The 21716-nt window shown below is 33.3% G+C and overlaps 3 protein-coding genes across 4 annotated transcripts in view; 2 read left to right on the forward strand and 1 right to left on the reverse strand.

Annotated features, from left to right (window-relative positions):
- The window catches only part of LOC144854297 (high affinity cAMP-specific and IBMX-insensitive 3',5'-cyclic phosphodiesterase 8B-like), a 41859-nt gene extending 38527 nt beyond the window's left edge, over nt 1-3332 (forward strand). The window contains exon 21 of one of the 2 annotated variants that reach the window (XM_078712235.1): nt 86-3332. In XM_078712235.1, coding sequence (XP_078568361.1) covers nt 86-204 — 119 coding nt within the window. In that variant the 3' untranslated portion in view covers nt 205-3332. The remainder of the gene's footprint in view (nt 1-85) is intronic. The other variant, XM_078712236.1, reaches the window with a different exon arrangement.
- The window catches only part of LOC144854298 (uncharacterized), a 123198-nt gene extending 101796 nt beyond the window's left edge, over nt 1-21402 (forward strand). Inside the window, exons 2-17 of the mRNA XM_078712238.1 lie at nt 9591-9727; nt 10048-10104; nt 10345-10534; nt 10827-10937; nt 11405-11484; nt 11870-11922; nt 12495-12697; nt 13457-13540; nt 13824-14009; nt 14416-14494; nt 14970-15227; nt 15593-15822; nt 16309-16599; nt 17312-17463; nt 17930-18021; nt 19445-21402. Coding sequence (XP_078568364.1) covers nt 10094-10104; nt 10345-10534; nt 10827-10937; nt 11405-11484; nt 11870-11922; nt 12495-12697; nt 13457-13540; nt 13824-14009; nt 14416-14494; nt 14970-15227; nt 15593-15822; nt 16309-16599; nt 17312-17463; nt 17930-18021; nt 19445-19833 — 2409 coding nt within the window. The 5' untranslated portion in view covers nt 9591-9727; nt 10048-10093 and the 3' untranslated portion in view covers nt 19834-21402. The remainder of the gene's footprint in view (nt 1-9590; nt 9728-10047; nt 10105-10344; nt 10535-10826; nt 10938-11404; nt 11485-11869; nt 11923-12494; nt 12698-13456; nt 13541-13823; nt 14010-14415; nt 14495-14969; nt 15228-15592; nt 15823-16308; nt 16600-17311; nt 17464-17929; nt 18022-19444) is intronic.
- On the reverse strand, nt 3369-9247 carry LOC144854320 (WD repeat-containing protein 41-like). The gene is made up of 10 exons (XM_078712265.1): nt 9086-9247; nt 8531-8643; nt 8057-8282; nt 7652-7760; nt 6934-7104; nt 6611-6762; nt 6090-6214; nt 5669-5794; nt 5376-5526; nt 3369-4928 (listed from the first exon to the last, which is right to left on the reverse strand). Exons 1-10 carry the CDS (start codon nt 9131-9133, stop codon nt 4821-4823), a joined length of 1329 nt encoding a protein of 442 aa, XP_078568391.1. The 5' UTR covers nt 9134-9247; the 3' UTR covers nt 3369-4820.
- Nucleotides 21403-21716: the final 314 nt, after the last annotated feature.

The following is a 21716-nucleotide window of genomic DNA, read 5'->3' on the forward strand; positions in this document are numbered from 1 at the left end:
TTTATTTTGATGATAATAATATGTTTTCTTTAAATTATTATTAAGCAACAACATTTAAAATTGATTGAATCTTCTTCTTTTGCAGAGTTTATCGATTGTCCAGAAGTAATCGTCCACTTACAAAATAATTACAGGTATTGGAAGGAAGAAGAAGCAAAAGAACAAGAAAAAAAACTGGAAAAAAGTGAATCAGAAGATAATTAATTGTTTACTCAAAAAGAAATTGTTGAACTTTTTGTGATTCCATTTCCAGGAATGTATAATATTATGTAGATGTACATTTGTTTTAATTAAATTAAGAAGATATTGAACATTTGTGAGGATTTTTGTCCAGAAATTCTGGAATACCAAATGTCTGGTTTTGGGAGAGGTTTTTTTTTCGGTTGTCAGAGAGTATGTTATTGGTAGAATCAACAATGGAAGGTTTAGTTAAGATTAATTCTTCATGAATAAACTGTATAACTATGTAATATAAATGATTTTGTGGGGAAACAACTGCCACATTTATTTAGTTTTCATGCATTTTTTTCCCTTCTTTTTCTACTATTCAATACTTTTTAAAAACTATCTAAGTAGGCGTATACATTTGGGGGGAAACACAGTGATAAAATACAGTAGAAATGTAGAATATAAATTAAATTTAAAATAATTTTGCCATTTCCATATAGTAAATGACAAACCATGGGTTTTTATTACAAATTGGTTTTCTTTATTCAGCAAATACTTTGATTTTTATAAGTTGATAATAATTTTTTTTATGAATTTTGTTTGATTATGGTGCTATTCTATAATAATTATATTTATGTTTTTGTTTTTTTCATAACAAACATTATCTTTGCTGTGATATTTTTAAAGACTATAAAGTCTAGACCAAATCCTATTCATTTTCCTGTTCCATAATATTTGAAATAGTGTTCTGTGGATGTTTGCATGGATAATAAAGGAACAGGTTTTCAATATTGGGAACAATTAAATACAGCGCAGTATTGCATATTGTCATGGTATAGTTTTGCAGGTCCAAGCTACAAGATATCAATATTGATTGTTGCAAATATTGTTTGAAAAACACAAACCAGGACATCTTTTAATATAAAGATTTATTTTTATTCATTATTATTAATAATTGTTTCTTTTCTATTTCTTTCTATTTTTTTTTTAAATGCTGTTTTCAGAATTGCATTTTTCTACAAAGTTTTTCCTATCAAAATGATGAATATTTTTTAATTTTTCATATAAAATAACTGTTTTTTCAAATGAATTAACTTAAAAGAATTATAAAGATGTATTAGACGTCTATTCAAGCAAAAACATTTGTAAGGAGTTGGAAAGAAAAGGACTTGATTCATGTATTTATATAGTGTGTGTATAGTGTATAGTTTAAATTATAAATTAAGAAGTTTTGGGATTATAAAAAGGAAATATTACTGGTATTTTTGTAGAGTTGATAAACAGAATTTTAATTATGACTCCATTTTAAAATAATCTAGATGACGTTTAAAGCTCGTCCGTCTAAACTATCAAATTAGTTTGACTAAAAAAAGTGTAATGTGCCCAAATATGGTAGTGATATACCTAAATATGGTAGTGATATGACATCATTATGTCTATATATGGGCACATCACATTTTTTTGTCACATAAAGTGTAGACAGAGCTTTAGGATGTTCAATGTCATACATATACATAATTCATTTGAGGTGATTTATTAAAATCCAGATAATTGAAATTGTGAGAACTTATTTAATGATGATTTATTATAGTAAAAATCAGAACAGAATTTGTTACAAATCAACTATTACAACTCAAAATGAAAATGAGGGGTGTATTCCTTTGATAGCTGTTGTATTTAAAGATAAACATGTCCCTCTGATATGAAACTTTTTATTTCTGATATGAAATTTATATTATTTTTATATATTGCTATTTAAGAACCAATATGGATATTTTTTCTTATTTTGAAATTTAAGAATTTAGATAATATGTTTGTAAATAATCAAAATAAAGTTTCAAAACGTCTGTATGTCCAATAAAACTTCTTGTCGTTTGATATAATTCCCTTTTTACACTGTCAACTATCAACAGAGCTAAACTCTCCAGGCCATTTCCAACTAGCTAACACAAAAAAACTTAGATGAACGATGATTTTAACACCCATTCACACCACGGTATTCGGACCAGTGTGGGCTTTTTCAAAATCATTCTTTAATACAGTATATACATGGGAATGTTTACTTTTTCACTTTACACTGAGAGTCCGGTTTTCAGGCTACTACCTATCTCCTGAAAACTAAACTGGAGGACTTCACCAGCATGCTGTTTGCACAACCCATCTAACCCATTTACACTATCCATGATCACCGAGTTAAGCCTTGTCTACACTATCAAACTTTATGTGACAAAAAAATGTGATGTGCCCATATATGGACATGATGATGTCATATCACTACCATATTTGGGCATACCACTACCATATTTGGGCACATCACACTTTTTTTGTCAAACTAGTTTGATAGTGCAGACAGAGCTTTAGACAGCCTGGTATGGACTTTTCCAAGTTCTGTGTTTTTGGTGATAGTGTAAAAGGGGAATAAGTTTATAGAAAGGAGTTCATCTTTAAGGATGAAATAATTATGTTAAAAAATTTATGAAATTCCAAGGGTGTAAATGAAGTGTTAAACATAGTTAAAATTTACCAATTTTGTAAATAATTCTTGTAACACTACTATAAAGAATATATTGAATGTGTCTTGCGTTAGAAATGATATTTCAGAATTATTTTTGCACTTTTTGAATATAAAGATCACCTTGGACATACGGTAAAATATATTTATTTAAAAAGAAATTCATAATGTAATTATTTTCATATACAACACTATGTTTAAACTGTGTCAACATTTAGAGTGACCTCAGTTTCACAATTATATTTTTAGACTACATTAGCTGGCTCTGAAGAAACAGGGAAATATTTTTAATGTTTCGCTTTCCCTGGCAGTATTTATATTTATTTTTTTACTGCTTACCGTTACCACTCATAAATTGGCCTTAAAACGAGTAAGATTTAAAATAGATTTTCATACCAGGGACCAGGTATACATGGCCTTTTTAGTCATACAATCACTGGACTGGTCAACTTTGACCTGAGTAATAATATCTAGTTAGTTTTTTTAATATAGCTTTCAGAATAGTAGAAACTTTTGATATGTGTGGTTTTTGGAGTCTTTCAAGTCTGGTTGTCAAATCTCTTGTTGGGAGTTTTGACCATATTTGGGCATAACACTACCATATTTGGGCATAACACTACCATATTTGGGCACATAGTGTAGACAGAGTATAAAGCTTCCCAATCATATGGTGCATCAAAGTCTCTACATTTTAGTAATTCAGGTTTACGCTTTTATCAGTACAGTATTGAGTTCTGGACATATCAAATAAAATATATATGTATATATGATGAGAAATGTTTTGTTTATTTTTTACTCAATTTGTGACAATAATTTTATTTTATATAATATTACCAATATAATTTATTTAATTATATTGCCAACTATCTCAAAATTTGCCCATTAATCACATTTTTTTTTTCAAAAAACCATAGTTTTACTGTAATAATCTATTTTACACTAATTGCCATATAATAGAACCCCTTTTTCCTGTGAAACAAACAAAAGGCAATACACTGTATGTTTTTACAGCATAGTCCACACCTATTCAAAGGGCATCCTATTAAGGAAACACTGTTGGGTCCCAAAGGTGTCCCCTTAATAGAGGTTCTACTGTAATGCACATATTACAATAATGTTTATTGAAATATACATACATATTTGCAGTATTCCATATTTTTAATTTTACAACACTGTAGACAAAATATATCATAGTCCATATCTGATTATTGAAGTATACACAACATTGTATTGCAGTAGTTTTATATTCAGTTATTCATATTCAATTTATGTCAATGTTTACACATTTAAACATACATTTGTTAAGATATTTTTACATTTCTCTGTAAAATATCAATAAATTACTGGTGTTTTCCCTTCTCAAACCATTAAATGCATTTTATTTTTATCACCCAAGACTGCTACTATAAAATCACCCACGCCGTGGGTGTGAGATATCAAGCTATAAAAATACAATTGCAAAGATTAATTTCATACAAAAGGAATACTATTGAAAAATTGCTGAATGAATACTGACTGGAAAACAATATATTCTTTAACACAGGGTACGGACAGTGGTGTAGCACACAGGGCAAAGGCCCCTGGTTTAGCACTCCTAATGGGCCCTCCAACACTGTGTAGTTACATTGGGCTGCTCATGCTCTGGGGCCCCTTGAGGTCTGGGGCCCTGGATTTAGCCAGTGAGGGCTCATAGTCGTTACGCCACTGGGTACTAACAAGATATGCATTAACATATGATCAAAGAAGGTACTGCATCGATTTCAGGGCAACACTTATATTGTGATAGAACCTCGCCTTTAGGAAACACTTGAAACACTAGTGACACTTTCCTGTGAAACAAATGAGAAGGAATATATGTTTTAACACGAGGGCCAACCCTCATTTAGGGGACACCACTATTTAGGGGACAGTTTGTCCCAAATGTGTCCTCCTATTAGGGGATCTGTGCTGTACCTTGATGTTCCTAAAAACTGTAGTTCTATGTGTACATCAATTTCTGCCAGTAGCTTCACTTGAACATTATTATACCACCATAATATATTTGTATTCCAACTCCATTATTTTTATTCTCAACTCCATCGCTTATTAAATGGGGGCGCACATTTATTAACAATTTACGCTACCAGACTACCATGTTTAATCAACATGCTAGGTGTACAGAGCTCACTGTCAATTCATCCATACATCCATTTAAAAGCAAACTTTCTCGTATTAAATTGTTTCGTTTGCTGGACTGCCTTATACCATCCTGAAATGAACAAAACAAATTTCCATATCATTTGATTTTCACAAATTTCAACTCTTTTAAATATTCCATCTCCTTTAATCTTAAGTTTTAAAATGTAACTATAAAGATTGATATTAAACCATACTTCTGTGTCATGTATATGGTGCTAAAGCTCTGTCTACACTATCTAACTAGTTTGACAAAAAAAGTGATGTGCCCAAGTATGGCATTGATATTCCCAAATATGGTAGTGATATGACATAATCATGTCCATATTTGGGCACATCACATTTTTTTGTCACATAAAGTTTGGGATTGCTAATTCAAAATGTTACCAGTGTCCCAATGTCACCAAACATTCAGTACACTCTAAAAACAAGTCTTTAGGCGTTAAACAAATCTAACATGACTATGAGATTGGTAGCCACCAAGATACAACCACTACCATACTAATGTATTGTGCTGTACCTTCCACATGATAAGTAATGAATCAGCTCCACATGACACAAGACCTTCTCGACCACAGTCCAGAAACGCGTTGATTGCCCCCGAGTGCGCCATGCACTGCCCCAGCAAACTTGGTTGATATGGCTGCTTTGGGGGAGAAGTACTCTGTAAACTATATAAAAAAAACACATTTTATTAGTTGTAAATACATTAGATGAAAGCCTTATTAAGATGACATCTTTATATTCTTCTACAAGAGTGTATCAAATAAAATAAATAAATAAATAAATAAATACTGTAATTGAAGATCTTACTTGTTGCCAAAAAAATGACTTAATTCTTTTTTAAATTCAGAGGTTGCTTCAGTTGTTGGAGAGTGCTTCTCATTGCAACCCCAAAGGCGTATCGTACCATCTTCAGAAGAACTTGCTAAGAATTCACTGAAAAAAGAAGGGGAAAGAAATCAGATATAAAGAAATTGAAATTGTCATCAGTTACGTACAAATATCAAATTGCCTATGTTTGTATCTATATCCATACATACTTGTATAAAGTACTATACTGTATTACATTTCGTCCTATGGGACAATCCTATTAAAGGGACACTTTCTTTTGAAATGAATGAGGAAAAGCATATGTTACATTCACTACAGCAAACTGCTATTCAGGGGACACTTTATTGGATCCTGAAGGTGGCCCCTTAATAGGACTTCTACGGTAATCGCACTTACTTACCCTCCATAAATCATTGCCAATGATGTAACAGAAGAAAAATGTGCATTGGACATATTGACCAAACACTTGCCAGTGAAGACATCGTACAGGGAAAACCCATTGGCTATTGCAGCGAATACGTAACGCTAAAAAACAATAAAACATGATGATGAACTGAGAAATTATAGAAAGATAAGAATTCATATGTCCAATGTGGCTATCGATGCGGTCGACCGTGACAATGATGTCGACTGTGCATATAATTATGTAGCATGCGGCATAGTTCTCATGTTATTGTTCTTATTTAAGGGTCTTTCACACCCTTTCCGGTACGGTTCCAGTCCGGCGAATCGAACATCAATGTTTCGTTTTTCATGACGCTACACGCAGCTATGCGCCAATCAATATGCACATAGCCGTGTGAAAACAAACAACTGACGTTCGATTGGAATTTCCGGCGCCGGACCGGAACCGTGCTGGAACAGGTGTGAAAGGCCCTTTATAATATTCAGTATCTATTAAATAAGATTTTTTAAGTATACCTCTTGTATTGGTAAAAGATATTGCACACTGTGTGGAAAATTATAATGTTCTTTGTAATCTTCAAATTTATTTAACTCTTGCGTGCAATTTAATGCATGCGTTGACCATACACTAATAGCGCCATCTAGAGAAGCACTGCAAAAAACGCTATCTATGAAGAGAAAAATAAAGACCAATATTAGTAGCTCTGTGGAATAGATCAGAGGTGGATTGCTATAAGCGGTATAATAATGACTGTGGTACATTGGAACGTAGTTGCAGAGGGTGTGGTTGCAGACCAGTCCATTATGGTACAGGGGTGTTTTTATAAATGCACAATTACCTGAGATAGAGACAAGACATCTAATGTTTTCTCGGTGATGGGGCAAGCAGTTCTTCAATATTTGTAATCGGTAAACATCGCCAATCAATATTATTTTATACAATGTTAGCTTTGTAGCAGCAGACACCACAAGCCTGTCATCTGACAGTACCAGTATGTGATTCATTTGCACTGAAATATAATTTGGTTAAAAATCAGTAAATCGAGTAAAATTGCTAATCGTTATAATTCAGGTTGTCGAAATACAAATCATATGCAGTATGTTAGACTTGCCCCAAGTCTGTAGTTATTTCGATGTTTGTCTGAAATACAAGCTCAAGTAGTACATGTATGAAACGCTATGTAGAAAAATATATCTTTTTACTAATATTATATATTAGTATAACATAAATAAAATATTATACTATTTTTTTTTAATCATTTGATCAGGACATATAGTATCCAATAGTAAGCCAATAGCACACAATTTGAAATTACGAGATGATCTTTATATTAAACCATGGAGGTATAAAATTAATTTTTATACCTCCATGATTAAACTAATGATGCCAACGTTTTTGACAAAAGAAAAATCATAATTTAGTACAGTATGCCATTGTCAGAGCTAAAAACCCAGTATCCTGAGATTGGTGAGTAAACAACTAAACCACTGTAACCTTTTGTTGTATGTATATAAACATTAACAATAATTATCAAGATATGTAGACGGGGTGTTTACCATCTTCATTTGGTCTGATTTTGTGTACGATCTTCCAATCAGTGTCCCATAAACAGAGTTCCTCCGAAGCAGAGCAAAACAACTCAGAAGATGAAATGCTAACTAAACACTGAAAATAGAGTATGAAGTATATTATTTATAACAAATCTCCACACCCATAGCCTTGATTGTTACACAGTACAAGTTAAGACCTGCTAAATTTTAATACAAGGTTCTTGTCACAAATGACATGTTATAAGTAATTTTTAGTATTAGGTAAATTGACAATAATTTAAAATTCTATAGTCATGTGACACATCCTTTTCAACAATGCAGAATCTATATCTTGTTAATTTAACAAAAATGTATTGTTTTTGTTCAAAGGTCATTGAACTATATATTAATACAAATATATGTTTCACTTACTTTTATATTACTAGCATGTTCAGTTACTGTTTGTGCACACTCTCCAGTATGTAGATTCCAGATTCTTATGGTCTTATCAGATGATCCTGTTGCCAATAGCTCTGTATTCTCACTTACATAGCACAACATACAGGTCACAGGTCGTGAATGTCCGACGAATGTGAACAGAATTCCTAATTCAACATCCCATAATATAACTGTACAATCATCAGAAGATGATACACATCTATATTAATAAAAATTGAATATAATTGACATACAAATGCAGTTTAGTGACCAACAAAATATAGGCTTAAGCTCTGTCTGTACTATCAAATTTTAAGTGACAAAAAAATGTGATGTGCCCATATATATGGATATGATGATGTCATATCACTACCATATTTAGGCATATAACTACCATATATGGGCACATCACACTTTTTTTGTTACACTAGTTTGATAGTGTAGACAGAACTAATTTTGATACTTTACCTTGTGGCGTCAACTTTCAATATCTGTCTCACAATATCTGTATGATCTGTAAATACTTGGATTTCTGTAAAAGGATTCAACGGTTGATTGGCTTCTACTGTAGGTACGGTATTCTGAAACAAATATTTAACATAATTGTAAAGCAAGATGAAAACAAGAGAGAAGAGAATGTATGGAGTCAATATTAATAATTTAATGGTATCAGCAATATACACATAATGCCTTTTATAATTGTATACGTTTATAAATTGAAAATGATAAAATTGATATTGTCTTTTGCTGCTATTGAATTTCACGCAAATTTTTTTTCGTATGCAAGATCTTTTTTTTTGTGCACACAAAATGGAAAAATACTATTGCATAATCGTTAAATAGTGTGTACTATTGCACTCTATGTGACCCTCAATTTATTTAGGTATTATATAATACTAAATAACACTGAACTAAAGTATACATCTGACTGCTTGTTTGTAGGCCTAGGCTTTCTAACTAGTCTAGGAGCCTAGTAAATAAGATAGGAGTTGGCTAAATTAAAATAGGGACACATTTTACAACCTTGTTTTTTGCCTGTTCACTACGGTTTGATCGCCAAAAAAGAGCCATACGTCTTGTCTATGCTTTATAGCCTACTAATATCGATTTTATTTCAATGTCTATCTTCCTTTGGATTTATCTAGGCCCTAGGCCTACTATCCTGCTGCTTCTTCTTGCTGCCTACACTGAATGTACAGTACAGTACAAAATACTATCTTTTGTGTACCATCACATTTCACATTTTTATTATTTTGATGTTTGCTGCCACCAATACTGAAAATTGTTTAAAGGACCTGGTATATTGCCAGAATAACGTTTAATTAATGTTCGACATTGATGTCATAATATCCATATAATTCATGGGCTATAAAAAATATTAGGTTATAATTATAATTATTAATGTATACTCTTCTACTTTATATAATCAAATTAATTGCAAAATTAAGTGTATGTTTTAAATAATGCTGTTTTTCTGTCAACACAAGGGTCGCTTCCATTTTGCTTTTTTTTCAGCTCGCGACATAAGAAAGAAATCTAGGCCTGCTAGTAGGTCTATAAATAAACTCATTTTGAACCCAAAAACCACTGTATTAAACTAGTATACTAGTATCCAAATGCATAAAAAGTACTGTATATTCTTTTTGCTACAGAGAACTTATAAGGGTAATTGTATTTTTTGCTTAGTACGTATTTTCTCTGGTTTTTTTCAATTAATTGCCTAGGCCTACATTGAATATCCAAGTTAGGCCTTGGCCTAGGATTTAGGCTGGTAGCAGGTCGTTTCGGCCCAAAGACATTGCGGTTTGGCGATCGGGATCGTTGCAGAGAGAGGTCGCCTAACGGTTATGAAAACCCATGATTATTAATAACATTCTCAGGTTTGACAAATAGGTAAGGCCTAGCCGGAGCTGTCACACTTTCACTTGTGGATTTCAAATGAAATATAAACTTCTTTTTTTTCTAAAATGTTTTATCTTTTATAGAAAATCAATTTAAACACAGGTAGTGTGAAGTAGCGGATACACAACCATGGCCACTGAGTAAGTTTGATTGAATTTTGACATGCTTGCATATGATGTGGAAGTGGACAGAAGCAACAGAGAAATCACCTCACCAGAACATGTCAAAATGGACAATACATTTTGCCTCATTTGACTTAATGTCGGATAATAAAATTTGTAGGCATAGGAAATGTTTTGTGTTTTATATATTTTTGATGTATCATACTTTCATCAATTTAATGAATGATTATATTTATTTTATTATTTTTGTTATTATAGCCAACATCGTCGTAGGAGCAAGTGGGACACTCCATCTTCCAATGCAAGTCACATGTTAATGCAGCAACAACAGGACAACCAATCAGGGAGTAGCTTAGAAGCAGCTTCGGCCGCTGCTGCCAAAATCAATGCTATGCTTATATCAAAGGGAAAACTAAAGTTACCAGTGTCGGCTAATACAAAAACTAAGGTAATGTTGATTCATCACCTCATATAAAGCTCTGTCTACATTATCAAACTTTATGTGACAAAAAAATATGATGTGCCCATATATAGACATGGTGATGTCATATCACTACCGTATTTGGGCACATCACACTTTTTTTGTCAAACTAGTTTGATAGTGTAGAGAGAGCTTTAGACTGGTTGAAAGAAGTTACCTGGTCACCGCCATTCAATGCAATTATGTTCATCAATTTTATCATCTACTTTTTTAGAAAAAATATGCCATACAATTAACAATAGTGCTTTTAATTTTATAGACAAGTGCAAATCCACAAAAGAAAGAAGATCAGATTGTTGCAGAGGTTGAGATAAATGATGTACCAATTCACTGTCGCAATCTGCTTACTAGAGGTTCTACTCAAGATGATGTAAGTAAATGCTTTTGGTAAGCTCTGTTTACACTTTATGTGACAACAAATGTGATGTGCCCATATATGGACATGATGATGTCAATACCATATTTGTGCATATCACTTCCATATTTGGGCACATCACATTTTTTTGTCACATAAAGTTTGATGGTGTAGACAGAGCTTAAGATATTGTCTTCTGCTGACTGTACTAATTTATTGCTAGACTGCTAGCCCACAAATAAAACAGAATCTGCTAGGCCATGTATGTGTTTAATATGTATTGTTGATTGGGCTTGTAAACCAAGCCCGGTACTTCATTACTAAAGTGTTAATAGATGTTATCTAAATGTTCAGTTGACATATTTGGATTTTTAAACTAGATTTTTGCAATATTACATTTTCAATTGGGTATATCCAGTAATAAGTTTTATGGTTAAACGCATAAAAAATTATTTAATTTTATTTATTTTTTTTTTTTTCAGATTAGTAAAATGACTGGTGTTGCTGTATCAACCAGAGGGAGATACATGTCATATGCAGACAGGGCCAAGAACAACATGGGGTACGTTTAATTAACTAAATTTCTACCTCGTTTGTATTATTTTTATTGTGAATAATTTAAGCTCTGTCTACACTATCAAACTTTATGTGACATTTAATAATAATAATATTAATGTGTGGACCAATATACTCTAAAGTTCGTCTATACTATCAAACTAGTTTGACAAAAAAAAGTGTGATGTGCCCAAATATGGTAGTGATATGCTTAAATATGGTAGTGATATGACATCATCATGTCCATATGTGGGCACATCACATTTTTTGTCACATAAAGTTTGATAGTGTAGACAGAGCTTTATATCAGTTTGAGAAAGGGATACAAATTTAAGGAATGTATTTGTATTTTTTAAATGTTTTTTTATATTCGTATATTTTGATTTTTATAGAGAGCGACCTTTATACCTGTGTGTACAAGGACAAGAAAAGGAGGCGGTGGACAGTACGTATTGTTGAGTTATAAGTTAAACCAGAATTAAATTAGGTTACATCAGTGTGATCCGTGGTTAGTCATCAGTAACTCTAGGCTACATTTTTACTCGCTATAAATTGTATAGTATTGTTGTTATTACGGGAGTAATTTCCATATGTGTATGATCCAGAAAATGGGAGTTATTATGTGCAGTGCATTAAGAGCTTGCTTATATGGGCAATATAAGAATGAACTATTGTTATTATTGTAATGTCAGGGTTCTTGTGAGGGAGGGAGGTGGGGACTTGGTTGCCATTCTATGCATGCTGGCAAAAAAATGTGATGTAACATTTTATTTACAGTAGAAAACAAGTGATACTGTAATTAACATTAATTGCTGTGTTGGTTATAATTTAATACAATATAAACCTACACTATCAAACTAGTTTGACAAAAAAATGTGATGTGCCCAAATATGGTAGTGATATACCCAAATATGGTAGTGATATGACATCATGTCCATATATGTCCATCAAATTTTGTTGTCACATAAAGTTTGATAGTTTAGACAAAGCTTAACAAACTGTCTTGATATATTATAGGAGCTGTAATGAGTATTAGAGAGATAATTGCAGACAACATGCAACCAAAGGGAAGAGGGCGTAGTAGACTAGGGCCAAGTAGATTTGAGCCTGCGCCTGTTAGGCCTGGCCTATCAGGCCCAGGTGGTGTCAATCAGGGTAACAGGCAGGTTCCTCCACCTTTAATGACAATCTCACCTCCAAGAGCACCATCTCAGTCAGTGGTAAGTAAAAACTGACAATTTTATTTTGTAGATATTGATGTTAACATTAGGATAGAATTGTTTTGATATTTGTTATTCCGTTAATGTTTTATCTTTGTATGAAACAAGCACCATTAATTCCACTTGTTTTGTGGACGAAATAAAGTTATGTGTAATAGAGTAGAACCTCTATTAAGGTGACATGTTCAAGGCCAAATTATCCCCTGAAAAGAGGTTGGCCATAGTGTTGCAATAATTTTTAATATTAAACGAACGTATCATTTAAAAAAACAAAAATTAAATGTATAGTTTTTAGGCTACCAACATTACATAGAAAGACCCTTGTAAAGTAAGGTTCATGCTACACCATCATGTGATTCCAAAAATGATGATTCTATTGTGTTGGCTTTAGGCCATCACGCCCTGCACTATGTGTATTCTGGCTTTGTTTAGTCATTTTACACACACCATGCCCACTGGAGCAAGGGCCAGCATTTACTTTGACACCTACAAGCGACACAATTGTCTAATTGTCTTGTGATAACCACACCCTAGGCTTGGCTCACTTTATATACGCTTCAACTTTACTCGCCTAGCAGTACTACAGAAGATGGTTGTAGAATAACATCTAAAGCTCTGTCTACACTATCAAACTAGTTTGATGTGGCATCATCATGTCCATATATGGATAGTGTAGACAGAGCTTAAAACGTAAAACTGGAAGTATTTTTACCAGTACTACTACAACACAATGTTAGTATCTTTTGTATTTGTTCACAGCACATGAATCAAGAAAAGATATTTATTGGGCTGGACCACGCACATCCTTCATACAGTGTAAAAGACAAAATACTCGGACCAGGAGTAAGTAAATATAGATTTTTAACAGGTGATTCTGTATTGAAATAAACATTTATATATGTTCAGATGGCATTAATACAAAGGCAGTACTACCCAAGGCTTACAACAAAGAAACTACTATTTCAGAGCTTACCTCCAACTCATCTGAACATCCCTATTTAAATGTACCTATCTCCACGTTAGCGCCTCTGTTCCAATTTTGAACATGTGACTCATTTCAGTGCGTCTGATTGGCTACATCCTTGAACCCATGTTATAATATACGTTAATGGTTTTTTTTTGCTAGGGCTCGTTTCTCATGCACATACGAACAGAAACTGGAGTGAATGTAACGTTGCGAGGGAAAGGTTCAGGCACCCCTGATCCAATATCAGGACGAGAGGCGTTTGAACCTATGCATGTACATCTCAGTCATCCAAAACTAGAATCTATTGAAGCTGCTAAGAAACTATGTGACAATCTTATTCAAACGGTAAATAAACAATAATATTGAGTTACTCTGCGGGAACCAGAGGTCATTGGACTGTTGTCTGACTATGTCTGGTTATATATACTTGGCAGGCAGGAACAAATTTAGTACCCTTAGTATAATTTTTAGGAGAGTTTCTAGACGACACAGTGCCGTATTCTGTTAGAATTGACATACAACGAGTGTGGTGTGTGTTTCATACTCGTAACTAGCGTGATTGACATTCTACGATTTACACGCAGAGTGCTGTTATGCTTTTTTGCTGCACACTTTTTGCACTCCAGTGCATGATCGTGAAAAAATAAAGAGCGCACACATGACTCATTTCAGGGCGTTTGATTAGCTACATCCTTGAACCCATGTTATAAAATACATAATACCAGATTGTTTTTTTCTCTTTTATGTAAAGGTTCATTGTGAATACAGTCGATTGCAAAGTCAGATAATATCGCCTTCAGTTAGAGTACAACCTGTTGTTGGTCCATCAGGTAAGTTCACTGATTTGAGAATTGCTTGGATTTTAAGCATTTTTACACTCTAAAATAAAAGTTTGTAAGTGCTGTAATATTGTGGAGGAAAAAGAAGGCTTGGATTTTCCAGACATAAATCTATCGCCGATACAATCCTCCAAAATTAATGACATTGCGAACAGTTCCATATCTTAAGTCAGATTTTGGGTCTACTGCTCTGTCGACATTAGATAAATTCTGTTAAAGTAATGTTTACAGTACACCATGTAATACTTTCAAAAAATTGTTGAGAATCAACGTTTGGTTGTTGTAATATAACTAACTTCTGAAGTAGCATTCTTAAGCTCTGTCTACACTATCAAACTTTATATGACAACAAAATTTGATGCACCCATATATGGAGATGCTGATATCATATCACTATCATATTTGGGCATACCACTACCATATTTGGGCACATCACCTTTACCCAATAACTTTCTGTTTTTTATAGGTGTAGTAAATTTACAAACTGTACAAATGCCTGCAGTACAAAATGTGCAAGCAATGCAACCACAGCAAATTCAGATGTCATCTGTTGGCCAGCAACAAGTACAGCTCCAACAGGCTTCACTCACAGCGGCAATGGCCAACCAACAGACACAAGTACAACAACTTGTGCCCCAGATCCCTCCAGGCCCTAGGCAGATACGGTTACAGGTTAGCACAGCATCAGTCCACCTCCCCTCTGCAGGTTTATCTAATCAAACGGGTATGTACACAGGAATTTTTTATTGAATATTTATATGAAGGAAAAAGAAGGCCTAGATTTTCCAGACATAAATCTATCGCCGATACAATCCTCCAAAATTAATGACATTGCGAACAGTTCCATATCTTAAGTTAGATTTTGGGTGTACTGCTTTGCCAACATTAGATATATTGTGATTCTGTAATTCTGTTGATGATGTAGTCTTTACCACATACCAAACACAAACTTTATGTGACAAAAAAATGTGATGTGTCCATATATGGACATGATAATGTCATATCACTACCATATTTGGGCATATCACTACCATATTTAGTAGTGTAGACAGATATTTAGTAACTTGTATTTGTTTTTTTTCCTCATAGTGATCACTGCACAATCACTAGGGCAGCAGTCTCCTCAGTTAACTCAACAGCCCCTGACCCTGTCATCAGTGTTGGTACAACGTCCTCAGCTAACACAAGCTATACAGCCAGGCACAGGACAGCAAGTTGTTCAAATACAGCATATGCAACGTCCTGGCCAGGTACCAGGAGCACAGGTACCCATGCAACAACATCAAGTTCCTCAGACTCAGCAGATAGTCACCACACATGTGAGTGTACAATTTGTATGCACTGTCGTTGCTAATGTACTTTTCGCACCTACTGAGATTATCTTTAAGGTCTGTCTACACTATCAAACTAGTTTGACAAAAAAAAGTGTGATGTAGTGATATGCTCAAATATGGTAATGATATGCTCAAATATGGTGGTGATATACCCAAATATGGTAGTGATATGCCATCATCATGTCCATATATGGGCACATCACATTTTTTTGTCACATAAGTTGTAGAGTGTAGACAAAACTTAGAGTGAGTCAGGGCACTGACACCCAATCAGTTGTAGAACTTTAACCTAACCCTAAAGCTCTGAAATTCTATCATTGTATTCTATAAGAATATGAAATTCTATTGTGTTTACTTGGATTGGTACAATACCCATGGTAATATTGGTGTATTGATTGTGGTCTATTTCTTGTTTACTATTAGGGCCATTCTAGTAATTTGTACATTTGATTTTTTTTTTTTTTCATATAGATTCCGGTATCGGTAGTAAACACACCTGGTGGTGCAGTGCATCCAGTTATCCAACATTCACTAAACCAAGGACCATCTCCTCGCTTTCTACAACAGCCCCCTCCACAGCCTGTCGTGACGCACATGCCTCAACAACTCAACGTTTACCTACCGCCAAAAGAGTTACAAACGATGCAGGCACAGATGCCGCATCAACAACAACCGGTACAACATCAACAGGGTCAACAACCTCAGAAACGACACTTTAAAGAAGAACCAGAAAAACTAGAAGACGGTCTCTTAGGCTACCAGGTTCGACAAATAACAATAAACTTTTCATTTTCTATCTATAACGCATTACTGTTCAATAGACAACTAAAATTTGTTTTTTTATCCTATACAGTTTAATCTCTTTTTAAGCGGAAGAGAGACCTAATCCATCATCAGGAATGATCTAATAAAGATTGAATAATGAATTTCAAATTCAAATTATTCTCTTATAAAAATACTTAATATGTCCATCTTCCTTCCCTTTTATTCTCTTATTGCATTTTATTATATTATTACTTATCTGTTCAACTTTTAAAAGCATTTGGGCAGATGAGTTTGATTATGATTGTTTTGTTTTTATCCAAGTTAAGGTAGAATTCGGTGATGATGAAGAACTAAAATTTAAATCTTGTTTTTCACCAAAAAGAAATTGTTGCAGAAGATGGATATTAAATACTGAACTGACTCGGGTATAAGCCCACCCCAACCCCAAATCTCCCTTGTTCCACTTGAACACAAGATTGGGATAAGTATAGTACTTATACTAGAGAACCAACATTTAGTTGGTCAATCTATTTTTACATGGATAATTAGGCATAAAATTAATGCTTATATCCCAGGGTGGGCTTATACCCAGTTTGGTATGGTATTAGGCTTGATGCCCAGGATCATCAAGCATGCTAAATAAGATTCTAACCAGGTTTTCTTTATACAATTTTCTATGTCTTAACATGCATTTCTTTACTCTACATAGCATGGCCCTCCCCACTTGACAAATCTAGGTGCCAGCTCTCCACCAAGAAATCTGTCCCATCCACCACCTGGACAACCAATTCAAACCAGTCACGGACCATCTCATGGTGTTATGTCACATTCGCCTAGGCTTCCAAATCCAGACGATGCTAGGTAAATTACACCTCCAAGGAGGCTAATTAGTCTGGGATTTTCCTTGCATGTTCATTTTAAATTCTCTTTTACTGCTATTTAAAGAGAGTATTAATATTTAATATAAACATTTAAGTAAACATTAATTCATTCATTTTATCAAATATGTGTTTAATCCCATAAGTTAATTACAATTTTTATCAAGAACATGTTTATACAAATTGTTACTAATTTGTACTAATTATTAGTATTTTGGCAATCTTTAATGCATTTTATATCTAATTATAATATGCCCATTCCATTCATACACTGTGCCTTCTAAAAAACTGAATTTCTATTTTTTGGAAGCAATATATTCAGCCCATAACATTTTGTTAAAGTTTAATAGATAACCAATAGTTAATATAGCTTAAATTATACTCGATCACACATTGTAGGTGTTTTGTGTTCCCAACACCCTAGGAATGTTACATTTGCTTTGTTGCAGGTTAATGCCGCCGCCACCAGTGCCAGTGGGACTAGCATTTAATGTAGCACATGACCGTGATCTGATGCCGCCACCACAACTCCCAGCTTCAGGTTTGTCGCCACTAGGCACATTTTTCTCCTCCATTCTCTACAGGGGTTCGTCGATAAATAAATTCTGGAAACACTTATTGATGTTATTATTTTGCATTATTATTCTCTTAAAGGACATCGATCTTATCCCCTCGGTAGGGGAGACTTCATCTCCAGCACTAATTATATACCGATTTTGTATCCCATATCTCTTAACTAGGAATTAATAAGCCTCTGTATGGTTTAACCTGCACATGTCAAAGGTCAAAGCGTGGCACTTTTTGATTGTAAATCATTATATTAGCAAGTTTTCAACCAAATTTGCTAATGTAGGATTTTCAGCACGTATTTTAAGTGTCTTGTTTTAACATTGTATTGTGTATTTCAAACCATTGCAAGTTTATTCCATTTTACCAATAGTATTGTATACCAAGCAGAATTGATATTAATTACTTTAGTACTTTAAAATAGTTTATTTATAAATGTTCATTAATTCATTAATACAATTGTAGATATTGTAATCATTAGATAGATATTTTTTAATATTTATTTTAATTTTTTCTCCCAGTTAATTAGCTAATACTAAAATTTAGATTATTTTGTTATTACTATTAATATTCATAATGATGGTTGTCTATTTAGCCTCTGAGTCCTCACAAAATTGTAAATAGACAGTTTCTTATGTGCATGTGTCCAATAGTCAATAGGGATAGTAATGACATTTTATAATTAGCACTTAACATGTTAAAACATCTTAACTAAGTTAAGGAGTTAAAGATTTAGTTGCTAGGGGTAACTAACAGGCAGTTTTTTCTCCAATTCTCTCTCCGAAACTTTAGGATTATCAATGTTCTTTTTGGGAACCCGATCAATCCAATATTAACCATTACTTTTGTCCACAGCAAAAAAAAAATGCAAGTATATTGCAATTTAGGTTTAATAACAATGTTAAAAATAACTAAAGGACATTTTAAATTTTCAATACAATATGTTTCATTCGATTTTGATGACATTTTCAGAACTTTAAAAAAAAAATTAATAATGTATTACAATGCATACATAGGCATTGTATTCCATTTTCATAATTATTGTAATGAAGAATTATTATATCAGGTCCTTATTAGTTATTACAACATTGTTTTTCTTGTACTCAGATTGCTAACTAACATTGTTGTTGTTGTTTCTCTTTTCTCTTGCATGTCGCTGTCTTCTCCATTGCTCAAACTGGATGTGTTCAACGTGTCATCGCCGTTTACTATCACGTCAAAATTGACGAATCTAACTATTCATTTTCTCTTCAAATTTTTTTTCTCTTTAAATTATCGAAAAATTGAAAAAAAATATTGTTCAAAATTGTACGCAAATTTAAATATTAATATTTCTGGTTTATTGGAATAAATCATTTTGGACTGAAAATTAATTTTTGGAAATTTAAAAAAAACAGGTAAATCTAGGGTGTGCCTTCCAGAAGATACCCCCAGTGGGGTAAGCAAAAGAATGCGATTGGTGGACTATGCCGGGGATTCGGATGAAGACGACGATGGGAATCGGATGCAGCATAATATGGGAATGTATAATCATCTACAAGGGAAGATTCCCTATCCCAACGCTTCCCAGCCCCTGTATCCCCCATCTTCTCAACCAATGCACCATCCCCCAGGCTCTACATCTGCCTATGGTGGTGTTGTACACCATCAGGTAGTATACACTCGTACCAACCCTACATATTCTCAACCTCCTCCTGCCTCATATAACCAACAGCTACCTCAGATGGCTCATTCGCCTTCCCAGCAGCCACCTGGGCATCACTTTTGGAACCCAAATCCCCAGTAGGCTGTTGGTTTTAAACTGTGAATGAGCGAACAAGCGATGGGATGGTAATTACTCCCATGCAACAAGATGATTTAAGTTTGATTTATTGACTTGATATGCCGTAAATAAGCATAGCATGTATAATTGGAATGAATAGAAAGTTATGATGTAAATAATCAAATTTTGAGAGTACTGTTAATTATTATTGTAAGCCTAGCAGAATATAGCTTTATACCTCTTGCCTATTAAACAACTAATGCTCAGCTTGTTCAACAAGTGCATATTCGATCATTAAAGCCCTGTCTACACTATCAAACTAGTTTGACAAAAAAACAAGTGTGATGTGCCCAAATATAGTATGACCAAATATGGTAGTGACATGACATGTCCATATATGGGCACATCACATTTTTTTTTACGCATAAAGTTTGATAGTGTAGACAGAGCTTTACAGTAACCCTGTAAAATTATTACTTAACACAAATCCCTTGTATTGAGAAGATGGAATAAATTCTTGGGTATCAAAATGACATTTTCATAGGAAAAAAATAGATCAGTAAAATGAAGAAGTGTTTGTTACATTAGTAAAAATGTAGATAATTGTTCAAACTCATATCAATTATAATACATATCGCCATGTTAGGAGTTAAGTGGGTATAATTTAGAACCATTCCTTTTCTATCTCATCACGGAAGAGTTAAATTACAATTTAACTCTTCCGTGCTCAAATACAGTATTTCTAAATATAATGTAAAGATTAATACATTACTGTGTGCTAATTAGGGGAAAGATAATTTATTAGTACACAAAAATGTACTAATAAATAATGCATAGACTACTGTATTCAAATTGGAAAAATGGGTGTTATTGGGGGGGGGGGGGGGGGGGTTGAAGGTGGTGGTATCAAACCATATTCCTCTATTTCCAAGATATTAAATACTGTACTATGAGCATACAACATTTTTCTTTTAGAAATTTAATGTTTAATTTACCAAATCTTCCATTTAAAATATGTATTTGTATTTTTTCATTATTATACAATTTCATATTAGTTTTCATATTATTAAAACTGTACAACGGTTGGACTGAATTAAATAAGAGTGTACCACAATTATAGTGTTCCTAACTTCACATTTATGAATTTTAAATTCTATTACTGTAAATCATCATGTCTCAAGCTATGTACAGTAAAGTCTTTTTATTTATTTAATTATTTATAATGAATCAATATTTATTTTGTGTTCACAACATTACATGAACATGATTGTACATTGTTGATATAATGTGGTGTACCACAAACTTTATATCAACATTTGATTTCGCCATGCAAACCTTCAAAAAATATGATTGTACATTATTAATTTTCTCATTTGATTAGTATTAATACTGTAGTACAAATAATGCCTTCTGCAGATTATTTGTGATTGAAGTGTTACAGATACTGTGGGTGCAGCTAATTATAGTAACAATACCCCATTGTGATTTAAATTTACTGTACTATGCTGCCTTTGTTTTTAAATAAAAAAAGCTGCCTTTGTCCTACGTATTGTAAATATAGAGAAATGTGAATAAAATTGTAGGGCGACTCATGTTGAAGCTTCATTTATTTATGCGCTGTGAACTCCCTTGGGCTGGCTCAAAATGTCTGCACACCTAGACATAACAGGGTAAAATTTGTCACCTTTTAATCATGGACAGATCCATGTGGAGTGCCAGAGGAACTTTTTGATTTTTTTGTAATAATAGCGCTTTAAAAAAACCTGGATCTGCCCAATTATGAATTAAAAATGAATGGTTGTTGGCTGAATAATGTAGTATATAATACAGTATTGCATGTTGTACAACTTTCAGCCTCTTAGTACACACTCGGAATCAGACTAAATGGAGAGCTACTGGAATGTAAT

This window comes from Antedon bifida, chromosome 10 (assembly GCF_963402885.1).
Source record: "Antedon bifida chromosome 10, ecAntBifi1.1, whole genome shotgun sequence".
Classification (NCBI taxonomy): Eukaryota; Metazoa; Echinodermata; class Crinoidea; order Comatulida; family Antedonidae; genus Antedon; species Antedon bifida.